Source organism: Nelumbo lutea, chromosome 4 (genome assembly GCF_056320005.1).
Source record: "Nelumbo lutea isolate HS-2025 chromosome 4, American lotus-T2T, whole genome shotgun sequence".
In the NCBI taxonomy this organism is placed as follows: domain Eukaryota; kingdom Viridiplantae; phylum Streptophyta; class Magnoliopsida; order Proteales; family Nelumbonaceae; genus Nelumbo; species Nelumbo lutea.
Window position 1 is genome coordinate 80,302,916 of NC_142687.1, and position 16,132 is coordinate 80,319,047.

Sequence of the window (16,132 nt, forward strand, 5' to 3'; positions counted from 1 at the left end):
CTATATAAGGTGTCGCCAAAATAAGTGAAACGTGGGGCCCGTCGACGTATATCGACTCTTTTCTTTGGGTCTGTAGGTAACCTCCCATATTGTAAATAATCAATAATGGGTTGTCTCCAATCTGTTTCTTCTTCGATTTGGTACATTGTGACCATGTTAACATTGACAGCTTCTGGTAACATACCCCTTAGATTTTAGTAGTTAACACAATTCCTTAAGATGTAGATAGCATCTAAAATAACAGTGGGCCAAAAATAGCCCAATTCTTCTAAATGTCCTACCATTTCAGGGACATTCTGATGTACATCACACTCTTCTGCATGTATTTCGCGGAGAGCTTGTTGGACTTCATTTCTGGAACGACACTTAAGTAGAATTCCATTAATAGATTTTCTATATAAAATGCCATTTATATATCTGTAATGTTCAGCTTGGTGTAGCACATCAGTACTCCTTCTAGGATCTATCGGGATGAGCCTATATTGTAGATAATTAATTATGGGCATTCTCCAATCTGAGGCTTCTTCTTCCAACTGAATTGTGACAAAGTTCACAAACTCAGTTTCTCAAACTCTTTCATTTATGGGGGGCAGAACATGTCTCTCACCGACTATAATCTGAAGTTGTCTTTGTTTAGGTAAACTAAGAGATGCAGCCAACTTAGATAAAGCATCAACCTTCTCATTTTCTGATCTTGGAATGTGGCTCACTTGTATGCTGCTGAATTGAGATATCAGCTCTCTAGCTCTGTTAAAGTAAGGGATTAAACTTAATTTTTTAACCCCATACAATTCATTTAATTGGTTAACCACCAATTGAGAATCTCCAAAGACTTGTAAATATTTAATATTCATCTCCCGAGCCATTTCTAAACTGATAATGACTGCTTCATACTCGGCTGTATTGTTTGAGCATAATGACGTGAGGGAGATAGAATGTGGAATTAAATCTCCCGTGGGAGCGATGAACACAATCCCTGCTCCTACGCCTTGTTTTGAAGAAGCTCCATCGAAATAGAGTTGCCATGGTCTTTCAGTTTCTATGTATAAGACCCTTTCATCTAGAAGGTCTTCTAAAAGCTCAGTGTCATCTGGCACAGGATGAGCTGCTAAGAAGTCAGCTAAAGCTTGCCCTTTTATTGCTTTTAAAGGAACATATTTTATCTCGAACTCAGATCAAATAAGTGACCATTTTGTTAGTCTACCCGTTAGAACTGGCCGAGAGAGCAAATATTTGAGGGGACAAGCAAATAATGTTGTAACTTTTGGACAACAAATACTAAAGCTAAGCACATCTTTTCAATTGAAGAATAATTGTGTTCAGCCCCAACTAAGGTTCTACTCAGATAATAAAGGGCATTTTCCCTTCCTTTATCATTATTTTGAGTTAACAATGCCCCTCAGAGAATTTGGTGAAGCTGAAATATATAATATTAATGGCTTCCCTTTTATTGGTGCGGCAAGCACTGGTGGGTTTAACAAATAATTTTTTATGCTTTGGAAAGCATTTTGACATGCTTCATCCCATATAAAATGTGCATCCTTCCTCATCAACTAAAAGAAAGGTTGGCATCTACCAGACAAGTTGGAGATGAATCTCCTTATATAAGCAAGTCTCCCTTGTAAGCCGTGTAATTCTCGCAAATTTCGAGGAGGCATTTCTAAGATTGCCTTAATTTTTATAGGGTCAATTTCAATCCCTCGATGTCGGACAATAAATCCAAGGAATTTTCCAAAAGTTACCCCAAATGCACACTTTAAGGGGTTCATTTTAAGTTGGTGTTTTCGAAGTCTGTTGAAAACTCTTTTGAGATCATCCAAGTGGTGTTCTCTTTTCTTAGTTTTCACCACTAAATCGTCAACATAACATTCCCCAGTGTTGTGGAGCATATCACTGAATATGACTGTAATGGCTCACTGGTATGTAGCTCCAGCATTTTTCAAGCCAAAGGGCATAACTGTGTAGCAAAATATCCCTTTTGGAGTGAAAAAAGCAGTTAGCTCTTCATCTTCTAGAGCCATTTTAATTTGGTTATAACCTAAAAAACCGTCCATCAAGGACAATGCTTCAAATCCGGTAGTAGCATCCACTAGCAATTCTGTAATAGGTAGTGGAAATTCATCTTTTGGACATGCATCATTAAGATCTCTAAAATCTATGCAGATGCGGACTTGTCCATTTTTCTTTTTAACAGAAACAATATTAGCAAGCCATGTAGGACATTTAACTTCCCTGATAAAACCAGCACTTTTCAATTTATCAACCTCATATTCAATTTATACTGTGAGCTCTGGTCTAAAGTGATGTTGAGCTTGTTTTACAGGACGTTAATCCTTAGGAATAGCTAATCTATGTACAACTATTTTAGGATCCAATCCTGGCATGTCTTTATATCCCCAAGCAAAAACATCTTTGTATTCTTTTAGTAAGGATTCATACATTATTAGCTCTTCCCTAGTAAGTAGAGCACTAACAAAGATAGGCTTGGGGTCTTCAACACATCCGAGGTTGATTTCTTGAAGGTCATCTACTGTTGCTTGACCTCCATCTTCAAGCTTTGACGGTGCAGGTTGAGCCTCTTTGACTTCTTCTATTTTTTCATCTTCATGGAGAAGATTAATTGATTGAGGGATATCCTCTTGAGGCATTACTTGTTGCAAATTATTACAATTAAGGTTTGTACCTTGAAGCGCCATTGAAGTATTAGAATCCTGGATAGGGTTCATACCTTGATCCTCCAATGAGGATTCACTCTCTTTGGTGGAGATGTAATTGACCTCTATTTAGAATTCTCCACCATCTTCTAGCTTTTTAATGATAATGTTGGGTTGCTCTTTCTTTTTCACAACCTTGTTGACCTTTTGGTTTGGAATTACAAGTCTCTTGAAAATAGAGACTCGTTTCTTTTCATTTTTCTATATATTCTTCAAGCCTCTAAGTCTTTTGAACACAGAGACCCATGGCTTTATCTCCTCTTGGCTGAAAATAGCCTTTTCACGTTGTGTGAACATAGGGATTGCTGAGGTCGATTCTGCATCACTACATGTAGGATTATGGTAGTGACTCAATGGCTTGAACTTTTGGAGAACTAACCTTTTATTCTTTCTTCCATTCTTTGGGAGGGAAGTTGACACAATAAATTGAGTGCATGGGATGGGTTGGTCAATCTTCCTAAGTGGACAAGTATAACTTGTCATCAGTGTCGCCATTGTAGTCTCTTACAATGAAGTAAGTGCCTTTTGCCCCAATTTCCTTTGGCTTTTTGGAATGTACCTAAAGGTAGCTTTAGGTTTTGAGTCAACTTGGGGTTTTTGTTTCCCTTTGACTTCCTGTGCAATGATACAGCAACCTTGATTTTTGAAGCTGATGGTTCTTTGCATTCTTGAAGACTACTTTCAACATTCTCTTTAACTTCTTTCTTTGAAGAAGGGGAAGAATGAAAATTAGCAAATTTATAAAATTTAGCATCCGCATAATGTACTTCTCCTTGGAATGGATTCATATCTGCAACCACTTTTTATACCTCTCCATCTTTGCTAAACTTAAAGCATTGATGAAGTGTTGATGGGACAACTCCGTATGTGTGTAACCATGGACATCCTAAAAGGACATTATACGAAGTATTTGCATTGATGACATGAAACAAAGCATCGGAATATAACTCCCCAATTTCAATCTTCAGAGCAATGGTACCCATTGCCTTCTGCCCCTCTTGATTAAACCCTTGAATGGTCAAACATGAAGGGGATAATTGGCGAGGTGTCATACACATAACCAATAAAGTTTTCAAGGGTAGAAGGTTAACGGCAGATCCACAATCTAAGAGAACTCTATTGATGGGAGTATCACCAATTATTCCTGATACATACAAAGGGAGGTTGTGATATTTCGTCCCAAGCTGTAAGTCTTCATCATCAAAAGATATGCATGCCATACATGAAGCACAAACCTTTGGGGACTTTGGTTGTACTTCAATTTGATTGACTTCATCTTTGAATTGTTCAGGATTAAGCAATGCCTGAATTAATGCCTTTCTCAATTCTGGAGAAAGCTGGAGAGCGTCATAAACACTTAATAATCCAGGAATGCGCTTTAGATGGGCAAGAATGTCATATTTAATGTGCAATTTTGTTTCTCGCAATGCCTTCTTAACTTAAGGTCGGACCCTGATTAGATTCTCTAATCTATGGTCTTCCTCCTTGTCTTGTTGAACTTGTTGAGTCAACTCTGACTCCTTTTTCTCTCTTGGCTCTTCATTTTCTACTCTGAAGATAGAACCATCTATATTCTTTTCTTTCTTGTGTTTTCGGCTATACTGCAAAGTAATTTGATCCACCTCATTTTCTTTTCTTTCTTCATTTTCTTTGCATGAAGCCACATAACATGGTGCTACTTCCAATTCATCATAACTTTCTCCCAAGATTTCTTTTAGGATGTACTCTTTCAGTGTGACTGGAAACCTTGGAGGTTGTCCATACTTTTCTTCAAAATCAACTTGAACTTTTTTCTTAAATCTCCTCTTATTTTTCTTCTTATTGTTCTTTGTGGAGGCTCTTCGTCCCTGAAATTTAATGCCCAGAGAATTGGAGTGTAATTTGTATGGGCTTGACTGCCCCCTTTCCCTCCTTGACTACAGTTTGCCAATTTGTCTCATCCTCAGAAGAATCACAGAAGCACATCATACTTGGTTCTTGCATCAATTCATATAATGAAGGGAGGGTAGCACCCTCTTCCTCTAATAGAGAAACATTATTTGCAGCTGCAATAGTTTCTTTAGGAGGAGGTTCTACAATTTCAATTTCTCCCCTATTTATCATTGATTGGATGATATCTCTGAGAACGAAACAACCTTTGATGATATGGATGACCATCATATGATACCGACAATATTTCGAATCATTTGTCTTGTTCACCTCAGATGGTCTCTTTGGCTCTGGCAACTCAATTGCCTTTGCTGCTAAGAGGTCTTCAAAAATTCCTTCCACATCCTCATTATCAAATGAGTATTTCTTTTCCCTTCTTTCTTGTAGAGCCATAGGCTTAGGGACATCCTTTCCTTTAGCCTTCTTTTTAATATTAACAAAGGTGGTCATGGCCTCTCCTTTGCCTATAGGCTTTTTGCCATCCTTTTTTACTTCTGAAGGAGGATTGGGCTTGCATGCCACAGTCTTTCGCCTAGCAATTTGTCTTTCCACATTGTTGGCTTTAGAAACCAATGCATCAAATGATTGAGGTTTTGTTGTGCCTACAAAGGTAGCAATCTCTGGTAAGAGATTGTTAGCGCACATTTGTACTGCTGAGGTTTCCTTTAACTGTTCAACACGTTGAAGATTCATATTTCTCCATCATGTAATGAATTCATTTACACTTTCATTTGGCCTTTGTTTCGTTTCGGCCAAGTCTGTAATTGATAATTTCCTCTCGGAGCTTACAAACAATGCTAAGAAAGCACGTTGCATATCATCTCATGTGATGATTGATCCTGGTGCTAATTGTGTGTACCAGGTAAAAGTTGCTCCTTTTAAAGATTGCACAAATTGCCTTATTAATAAGGCATCAGACATTGCTAATTCACCACATGCAGAATAGAAATGGGCCAAATGTTCATGGGGAGATCCATTTATTCCATCAAACTTCTCAAAGTTGGGCTTTTGATATCCTGAAGGAAATGGGAGTGTATCAAAATGGGCAGGATATGGTTTCCTGTAACCAAGGATAGGTGGTGTGAGAGATGCTTGGAATTCCTTTGTTACCTCTGCAATAAGTGTCTTTAGGCCTATTTCAGGAGTAGGAGCAGAAGTCGATGCTTGTTGAGACGACTCTCTAGCAAATGTGCTTGCTTGAGCCGCCAATTGAGTAGCCAAAGATGCAATTTCTGCATCCTTTTTTGCCATCTTTCGTTGCATCTCTTGAATTTTCTCTTCTAAACTTGAAGTACCAGTCACCATGACTGTCATAGGAGATGGCTCTTGGTCTTCTCCCAAGGACATAGAAATTCCTTGCAATTGTGAAGTAATTTCATCCACAGATTCATCTTCTTGGATTGAAGATTTATGATCTTCTTGGATTAGTTTGACTTTGGAAGTGACAAACTCACTGGTCAAACTTGAACTTGACGCGTCTTCAGAACTTATAATCGAGCTCTTGCTCTAGTGATAGGGCCTTTATAAGGCTTAAGTTCTTCATTGAGCATAGTATATGCCCCCAGTGCAAAGTAAAAATTTGCTTTTTTCGCAAATGTGTATCCAGAAATAAAAGCCCATTTTCTAGCTTCCATGTCTGATTTTGCTTTCTTTGATTTTTCTGCAACAAAATCAGCAAGGGAAATGGGAGTGCTACTTTGTAGCTTTTTAGCTTTTGGAGGCTTCTTGGATCTAGGCATATGAACAGGAATTGGGGATTGTTTTGAAGATCCTTCGATTCTAGTTGAAGGCTTCTGATTACAAATCATTTTTTTCCACAAGAGGAAGAACCTTTTCCACTTGAATTTCCGAGTTTAATTACTTGGGGCTTCACTTGTGTAGATGAAGGAACATCTATTTCCTTTTCTCCTATAGCCTCATTGAAGGTTTGAAGAGTAGATTTCTCTTTAGAAATAGTCACCATCATGACTGATGTTGTAGGAGGAATCCAAAGATTCACCGGAATGGTTCCTATCATGATTTGGGTAGGGTAAATAACCTTAGCCCTAGTTTTAGTGGACTTTTTTGGGGAAGTCACCATTGATTTTGTGATATTCAAGATTGATGAAGCAATCTTTTTGGAGGAATTTGCAATTAGTGGCTTGAAACCTTCCTTCCTGGCAGAGTTGAACATGGCTTGAACATGTAGACTTTTCCTCACAGGAGAGGTCTTAGTGACCTTCCTTTTTTCTCCTTCTTGATTTTTTTTTCTCCACCTTGGTGACAGAAGACACATCCACAGTAAATGTTTCCTTGTAGGAAGGCTTCTTAGAGCCTCTTATCTTTTCCTTCTCCGTAGTAGTCAGTTTGTGGTAGTAGACAACCACTTTAGGTGCCATGTCTGAGATATTTCTTCCTGTAAGTAAATAATATTAATATAAGACTTACACATTTTTTTTTTTCTTTTGTTCTATACTCTAAGTCAGAGATGAAAAGAAAAATGGGTCCCACCGGGCATGCAAAAATTATGTTGGTGTGAAAATTTTAATAAATTCTCATGCAACATAATTCACTCAATCAAGTGATTGAGTTTTAACTATTTTGGGTAAGGCCCATTCAGGGAATCATACGGATTGTTCCCCTTAATTACATCCCCACAAGAAAGTAGAGAACACCTTTTGATTCTGACTTGGAAAAATGAATGCATAGAACAAAAGAAAACAACAATAGGATACTTCAAAAAGAACTCTTCATTTGCTTTTCTTTTACATCAGGTGTACAAGAATGAGAAGAAAATACAATTGAGAAACTATACAGCAATGCATTTCTCTTTTTTTTAATACAAAGAAAATTTCCTTCTCACTCCTTTCTTCATAATAAGTTGTAGTCAATCAGATGAAATTGTAGACAGCCTTACTCCTTGGAATTTTAAATACAAAGTAGTCAATCAAATTGAACATTTGATTGTAGACGATTTTCATCCCTCTGCTCTTCATTTTCATTTGAAGGGAACCATAATCAGCCTTTGAGATTTAGACTATAGATGGCTTACTCCCTAACTTTGTCTTGAAAGAGGGACCATAATCAACCAAGTAGAGGCACCTGATTGTAGATGGTTTATTCCCCCCTACTCTTCATTTTCATTTGAAGGGAATCATAATCAGCCTTTGAGATTTAGACTGTAGATGGTTTAATCCCTTTGTCTTGAAAGAGGGACCATAATCAACCAAGTAGAGGCACCTGGTTGTAGATGGTTTATTTCCCTCTTTTTCCTTTCTCAAAAGTAATAACAAAAGGGAGAGAAAGAAGGATACATAGCAGAAGACATAAATAGGAAGTATTCACAGAGAGAACTTTCCTTTTCTCTACCTATATTAGTGAGACTTTTCCTTCCTTGCCTTCCCTTGAGCACTTCTCTTTTCTTCTCTCCCTATCTTTGCTTTTCTTAAGAATCTCCTGTGAAATTTTTCTCCGAAGAGTCTATCTGTGGGGTGGTTATGTAACTACCCCCTCCTCCAAGGTGAAGGACACTTGTCCCTCCCATTTAAAGAGAGGGAACTCCCCACTTAAAGAGAGAGAACTCCCCACTTAAGAGGGGGAACTCCCATACGGGATACTTTTTTATAATTTTAATGATTTGGCTAGTAGATTAGCTAGCCCACTTATTACAAATTATTTGAATAAAAAAAAATGACTTCAACAAAAGTTGACCCAAAATTTTCAAAAACATTCATAAGGCACTCGTCTGGGCCGCCAAGCGCCTGGCCTGAGGCACATGCCTAGGCACCGAGGCGAGTGCCTTCCTGTGGTGCATGCACCTTAGCTTGGGCAAGGCGCATGGCTTGGCCTAGAATGCGCCTCGCCTCTGCGCCTGAGGTGAACCTAAGGCGTGACTTTTAAAACACTAGTCATTTGTTAGTTGTTTTTATTTATTATTTGTTTAGATAGGAAGACTAGAAGTTCAGGACTGTTATCAGTCTTGAACCCTAATGAATCTCAGGATCGAAGATAAGCAGAAAGAAAGAGAGAAGAGAAAGAGGAAGAAGAAGCAGTAGAACACAAGGGTTGAAAGGAGGAGCAAAAGCTTCATGTTCTGTCGCCGCCACTTTAATTGATATTTATAGGTTATGCTCATTACATGGAAAGGACAGATCTGCCCTTAGTCTTTACATAACAAATAGAGTAAAACAAAGACTGAAATAAATAACAACTGAAACAACTAAATGACCAATAGCTAACCCTAGGTAGACTAGAATATCTTCTACCCTACGAACACAATGGGACCGTAGTTGTGGGGCCCACTTCAGTGTTCTCTACACTCCCCCTCAAGTTGGGAATAAATGTTTATCATTCCCAACTTGGATAGATCTGCCTCTAGCTTCTTCCGTGATACAACTTTAGTGAGGATATCTGCCAGTTGCATATTGGAGGTGATGTATGGGAGACATACTTCTGACTTCTTCCGTGATACACATCTCCACTCCGGGACTGATAGGGCTTCTTGCACTGTTCTCGGAATAGGGACATCAACAACAGAGGTGAGATAGGACCTGGAGGGAGATAGGCGATCATAGGACAAAAACTGGGAGATGCAGTGGGCTGTAGATGTGGTGCAATGTCGTTTTCCTTTACGGAGGGCAATGGAAAGGTCAAGGTCATCTACAGAGGGTGAGGTAGCAACAATGGAAGGAGTCTCTGTGGGCCCTGGGACTGTAATATCTGGACTTGGAGCCGCAGAAGAGATTGTAGCTGGCTGGGACTGCTGATGACCAGGATCAATCTGCCTGCATCGCCTATGATAGACTCTCAACTCCCAATCCCTTTGACCACCCTCCCTACTACAGCCCTCATCATCAACTGGAATAGGTAAGGGAACAGCCCCAAAGGTATTAACCCTGTCCTCACTGCACTCCTCCTCCCCCTGAAGAAAAAGACCCAAATCTCCACGCTCACTACTCTCCCCCTAAGGAGAGACCCGAGAATAGTAGGGTGTCTCCTCAAAGAAAGTGACATCCATGGATACAAACTTCTTCCCTGAGACAGGATCATAACAACAATAACCCTTTTGACTTTGTGCATAACCAAGAAAGATGCATTTGGAGGCCTTGGGTTGAAACTTGGAGTGATTGGGACCAAGAAGCTTAACAAAACAGGTACAACCAAATGTCTTGAGGGGAATAGTGAACAACTCCTCATTGGGGTATAGAAGGGAAAAAGGAGGTTTCATATCAAGAACCCGAGAAGGAATCCGATTAATAAGATATACCGCCATAAGGATAGCATCACCCCAGAAGCGAATAGGGACATTGGAGGTAAACATAATACTTCTAGCCACCTCCAAGATGTGCCTATTCTTCCTCTCTGCAACCCCATTCTGCTGAGGTGTATGAGGACACGTGCTCTGGTGGATAACCGCATGATTAAGGAGGTACGATGCCAATGGCTTAGCAAAGTATTCCTTTGCATTATCAGATCTAAGTACTTTTATCCTGGCATCAAATTGTGTTAGGATCATTTGGTGGAAGTTTTGGGTCAGGACAGGCACCTCATCTCGTGATCGCATAAGATAAACCCATGAAAAACGGGTGTGGTCATCAACAAATAGCAAAAAATACCTGTACCCCCCCATAGAAGGAATGTGATATGGCCCCCAAACATCAGTATGCACAATATCAAAAGAACTATTACTCCTTTTATTACTCAATGAATAAGAGTTTCTACAATGTTTAGCCAACTCACAACTTTCACACTTCAACTGAGATGACTCAACAGACTCAAACAAAGTAGGAAACAGACTCTTCAAGGACCGAAAAGATAAATGACCCAATCGGTTATGCCACAACATAACCGGACTCACAACTTGAGAAACAAGTAACTTCTTATCCACTGACTCTTCCCGACGAGAACTCTCCCCGAGCAGATAGATCCCATTCGTCTCACAACCAGTCCCAATCACCTTCTTCGTCTCCATGTCCTGAAAAACACATCGGTCAGGAAAGAAAGTTACTGAGCAGTTCAAATGTTTGGTAATGCTACTGACAAAAAGGAGGTTAGTATCCAGTTTAGGAACATGCAAGACAGAGGACAAGGATATAGTATCTGACAGTTTGATGTCACCCTTGCCAGAAATAGGGACAAGAGAGCCATCAGCTATAGATACTTTATCCCTACCAGAAGATAAGTGATAAGTAGTAAACAGAGAGGGCAAGCTGGTCATATGGTCAGATGCACCTGAATCTATTACCCAACACGGTTCAGTAGTACCTGGAGCGGAGGCATGGTAGGTTGAGGCTCGAGTACCTGAGTGTGCAAAGGCCGATGTAGCTGGAGCTGATGATGACTGCGGTAACTGAGCTGAACTGCCAACTTCCTTCTCCAATTGTATTAGAGCTGCCCAAACTGCAGCTAAGGTCTCTAATGGTGTGCCTCTCGTGCCAGATGAGGATGCTGAATCAGTAGTCGTAGCCACATGAGCATTACTCCTTTTATTTCTCAACTTTGCCGGGACCAAATGTGGATGCAGCTTCCAACATGTTTCTTTTGTGTGTTTAGGTTTCTTGCAATGCTCACACACCACATCCCTTTTATCTTCCTTCTTTCTGTCCCTCTCTGAATCACCCTCTGTTTTGGGTTTGACAGCTACCAAGGCAGGTGTAAGCGGCTGAGGTTGCATCATGACTTTCCTCCTGGTCTCTTCACTGTGCACTAAGGAATATGCCTGAGAGAGGGTCACACTATCTCTGGTCAAGATCTGCTGCCTCACAATATCATATTCTGAATTCAGTCCTGCCAGAAACTCAAACACTCTGTTTGTCTCAATGTGCTTTCTATGTATCTGAGCATCTTTGGGACTCTCCCACTCAAGAGTCTCTAAGTGATCAATCTCATGCCACAGGGACTGCAAGTTAGAGAAATAGACCGACACCGGTTTCTCTCCTTGTTTAAGGGCATTCACCTCACATTTCAACTCATATGCTCTGGCAACATTAAGGGGTTGGGGGTAAGTCTCTTTCATCACATTCCATATCTCCTTGGCTGTCTTTGCCCATAAGTAATTTCGGCTAATATGGGGCTGCATTGAATTACAGAGCCATGTCATAACCAAGTAGTTTTCTTTGACCCACTTGGTATACGTAGGGTCTCCCTTGGAAGGTTCTGCTACATCTCCCAAGAGATACCCTACTTTGCCCCTTCCCCCAATAGCCATCATGGCTGATTGGGCCCATTCCAAGTAGTTTGATCCATCAAACTTTACAGTTGTAATCTGAAAACCTGTCTCAGAACCACCACCATAACTGTTGTTCCCAAAACTGCCTTCTGCTTGATTCTTAAGCTCCATTTCAGTCAAGAACCAGAAGTATCAAAGATTATGGTTACTACAGTCAAAACCAGCACTAGAAGTCCCAACAACAGTCACAAAATCAATAGAGAACCAATCTATACTCACGATAGATGTGCATGAAATATATATAAGACTGATCTGAAATCAATAACCACACACAACAGCAACAGTCCGAACTGTTTTCACCCCTTCAAAAGTGTTTGAAACCCCAAAAGAAGATTGAAACACAGTTTGAAGGGCAATCAGATATGCTGAAGCCAATTCGAGGTTTTAATCAGTCCTAAGAGCCTTACGGAAAAGGTTTGTATTAGGGTTAATATGAAACCCTAAAACTGATCAATGTTGAGGAGAATTCTAGGGTTTGCCGCAGGAATAAGATCACAAGTTTCAGCCTAATACTAGGGTTTGCCGTAGGGATAGGACAAAACCCTAGAGAATAGAGAGATAAAACCCTAGAGTAGTTCGGCCACCCTTACTGGATAGGTCCAACCTATCTTTTCTGATGTTACTTCTCTCAGAAAGTAAAAAACTTGCAGTAGAATGCAGTTCGCTGCCTACCAAGGTTACCCGAACCCTAGCCTTCTCTGATTCTTCCTGATCACCAACTTGCTACAACTGTGATACTTCTTCAAACAGCTGCTAATCCTCTGGAGATCTCCAAGAACCAGTCAACGAACTCTGCTTTCTTAGTCTTCCAGCCTTAGATGGTTCTCATGTGGTCGGCTGGACTAGACTCACATGAGAGAACTTGGCTCTGATACCAACTAGAAGTTCAGGACTGTTATCAGTCTTGAACCCTAATGAATCTCAGGATCGAAGATAAGCAGAAAGAAAGAGGAGAGAAGAGAAAGAGGAAGAAGAAGCAGTAGAACACAAGGGTTGAAAGGAGGAGCAGAAGCTTCATGTTCTGCCGCCGCCACTTTAATTAATATTTATAGGTTATGCTCATTACATGGAAAGGACAGATCTGCCCTTAGTCTTTACATAACAAATAGAGTAAAACATTTGTGGATCTAGAACTCCTTGTAGCAGATCTAGGGTTGACCACTAAAATCAGGAAGAACTAGAGAAGGGGGAAGAATCTTGATTGCAGTAGGACTCTTCAATTTTGACCTTGGAATGGGCGCTCTAGATTTTTTGGAGTTCTTGGTGAATTTTGAAGGGGGTAGTTCAAGTTCCAGTGATTTCTAAGGTTTCTAGAGGGAGTCGCAGCCTTTTCTCTTGTTTCTACCGGCTCCTACGGAGACAGGAATCTTAGTGGGAGGAGGTTTTTGAGTACCAAAAGTGCAGTTGAGAACTCTGAAGGAGATAAATTGATTTTTTTTCTCACCCATAGTTGTTTTTCTAATTTATTCTGAGAATTATGGAGGGCAAGAGCATTAAGCAGAGTTTAACCAATGACATGGGATTGGGTGGAGGACTGGGTGGAGCAAGCTCCGAAGAATCTTTTGGACTTGAGATTATCACCACAATTAAGTTAAATGATACAAACCATTAATAAGCCAAGATAGCTATTGGAGCTCATGGAAAACTAGGATACCTTATTGGGGATGAAAAGAAACTTGATACAGATTCCTCCCTGTGGGTACATGAGAATTACATGATGATGTCTTGGCCGTGTAATTCAATGTTACCACATATTGGTAAGAATTTTTTTTGTGGGCAAATACAGCAAAGGAGATTTAGGATGGAGTGACTGAGACCTATTCCCAATAATAGAATGTAGCAAGAGCCTATCAATTGAGGAATCAAGTGATTAATACAAAACAGGGAGATAGGCCTCTTGCTATGTATTTCTCCATGCTGAAAACACTTTGGCGGGAGATAAATCACTTAAAGATTGTGGTTTCAAAGTATGGAAGATGCAATAACCTATTAGAAGTTGATAGAGAAGAATAGGGTTTTTGAGTTCTTGGCTAGACTAAAACCTGAATTTGATAGTTCTAAGCAACACATCCTTTCCAGAGAGAGTGTGACCAATCGACTATGGTTAGTATAGTCAAACCTAAGCCAAATGGAGATAGGGGGAGTAGTGAGATCAGGAGGGGGAAGGACTTGGTGTATGACTACTGCAAGAAGCTATAAGTATACTAGAGACACCTGTTGGAAGCTCCATCCACATCTCATACCAACTAGGGTCAAGAACAAGAAGGGAAATGCAAATATAGCAGTTATTGGAGACTCTCTAGTACCCTCTTACCCAAGCTAATTTGGAATCCATTGCAATGGCAGCAATCAGAACTGAATTGGAGAAGTTTGGACAGCTAACAAGTAAGAAGGATTTGGCCGGTTCTAGATCTTTAAGGGGGCAACAGAGTGCAAACACCAATCACACGACTTCCTTTGCTCATACAAGTAGTTCACATGTGGTTGCATATTATGCCTCCACCTCAGGTAAGAAGGAACCTCCCTAGATTATAGGTTCAAGAGCATCTGAGCACATGACCAATATGTACCCTTTTCAGTTATTATCAGTTGTGTTCTATTAGAGATAGAGTCTCTACAGCAGATAGTTCTCATATTCCCATTGCTGGGGAAGGGTCAATTAGGGTAATTGATGACATTACTTTGTCCTCTGTCTTACATGTTCCCAAACTTCATGCTAATATTCTTTTTGTGAGTATCTGACAAAAAAATTGGACTCTTAAGTGACTTTCCTTCCTAGTAATTGTGTTTAGCAGGATCTAGAGTCAAAGAGGACATTTGGGAGTGGTTATGAGGTGAATGGAGTCTACCTTCTAGATCAAATTCCAAGACATCAGAGTCACCATGTTAGTAGCAATAGTAATGGATCAAAGTCAATGAGTCAAATTATTTTCTAGCATAATTAATTAGGTCATCTTTCTTTTAGTTCATTGAGATGTTTGTTTCCAAAGTTGTTTATGCCTATTCAGTTATCTAGTCTAGAGTGTGAAAATTGTTAGTTGGGAAAGCATTGTAGACATTCTTTTAAACCAAGTGATAAAAGAAGTTCTTTAGGTTTTGATATTGTTCACATTGATGTATGGGGACCTAATCATATTTCTTCCATGGGTGGACACAATTGTTTTCTTTTGTTTATGGATGATTACACTCGGTATTCTTGGGTATATTTGATGAAATCACATGATAAGATACCTAATATGGTGTGATAGTTATACCAAATGATTCTCACACAGTTTGGGGTGAGGACTAAGATTTTCATATCAGACAATTTAGAGAATATTTTGAGAAGGATTTGGCCACATTGGTTGATCCAAGGAAGAGGTTGTGGAAGGAGTAACTACTAAGGTTATCCATTGGTTGAAATCTTGTGATCTTTTCAAGGATTTCTCAACAAAGGGTGAAACTGAACTTTGATGGAAGCTCTATAGGTAATCCGGGCCCATCTGGTATAGGAGGTGTTTTCAGAGATAATGAAGGCAAGATAATGGCTTTGTATTCAGGTCCAGTACGAGTTGGAGATTCCTTAAGGGAGGAAATCTTGGCAATACATCAAGGTGCAAAACTGGCCAAACAATTGGGGCTACAGCAGATTGAGATAGAGGGGAGACTCCAAGTTGGTAAGTGGGTGGATGCAATCAAGGCAGCTAGGAATTTGGAAATATAAACGACTGATAAGGGAAATTCTTAGCATTATAAGGGAGGTGGGTGTTTATTCCAAGTGGGTAAGGAGATCAGCAAATGGTTTTGCTGACGCCCTAGCAAAACAAGGGACTATAAGGGAGAGACTTTATTGGGCAGTGTTGTAATGTTTGATGTTTATTGGATCAACCTTTTCTAATAAGGGTTGACTTCTGTATTTCAATTTAATTTATCTCTAATGAAAGTTATCGTTTCTGATCAAAGAAAAAAAGGATTTGGCCACATTTTTTTAAGCATAGAGTGATTCATCAATGTAGTTATGCTTATACAGTACAACGGAATGGAGTAGGAAAGAGGAAAAATAGACACATTGTGGAGGTGGCAAGAAGTCTTATGGTGTGTGCTTCAATTCCTATTCGTTTTGGGGGGGATGCAATTCTCACGGTTGTGTACCCGATTAACCATGTACCTTCACGCATCCTAGGGTTTAAGGTACCATTTAGTCTTCTTTTGCTAGATGGGGAGATATTTTATATACCTTTGAAAGTTTTTGAGTGTGTTTGTTTTGTTCATATGCTTGGTCTTCATCATAGGAAGTTGGATC

At 39.8% G+C, this 16,132-nt stretch overlaps 1 protein-coding gene across 6 annotated transcripts in view; it reads right to left on the reverse strand.

The window, feature by feature from the left end:
• Window positions 1-16,132, reverse strand: part of LOC148861269 (phytochrome B-like) — a 92,642-nt gene that overhangs the window by 37,501 nt on the left and 39,009 nt on the right. Inside the window, exon 4 of one of the 6 annotated variants that reach the window (XM_088983955.1) lies at window positions 10,289-10,596. The exons of the other annotated variants lie outside the window; for them this stretch is intronic. Within the exon in view, the coding sequence (XP_088840081.1) occupies window positions 10,575-10,596 (22 nt within the window). The 3' untranslated portion in view covers window positions 10,289-10,574. Of the gene's footprint in view, window positions 1-10,288; window positions 10,597-16,132 lie in introns of those variants that run through there. 6 annotated transcript variants of the gene reach the window in all.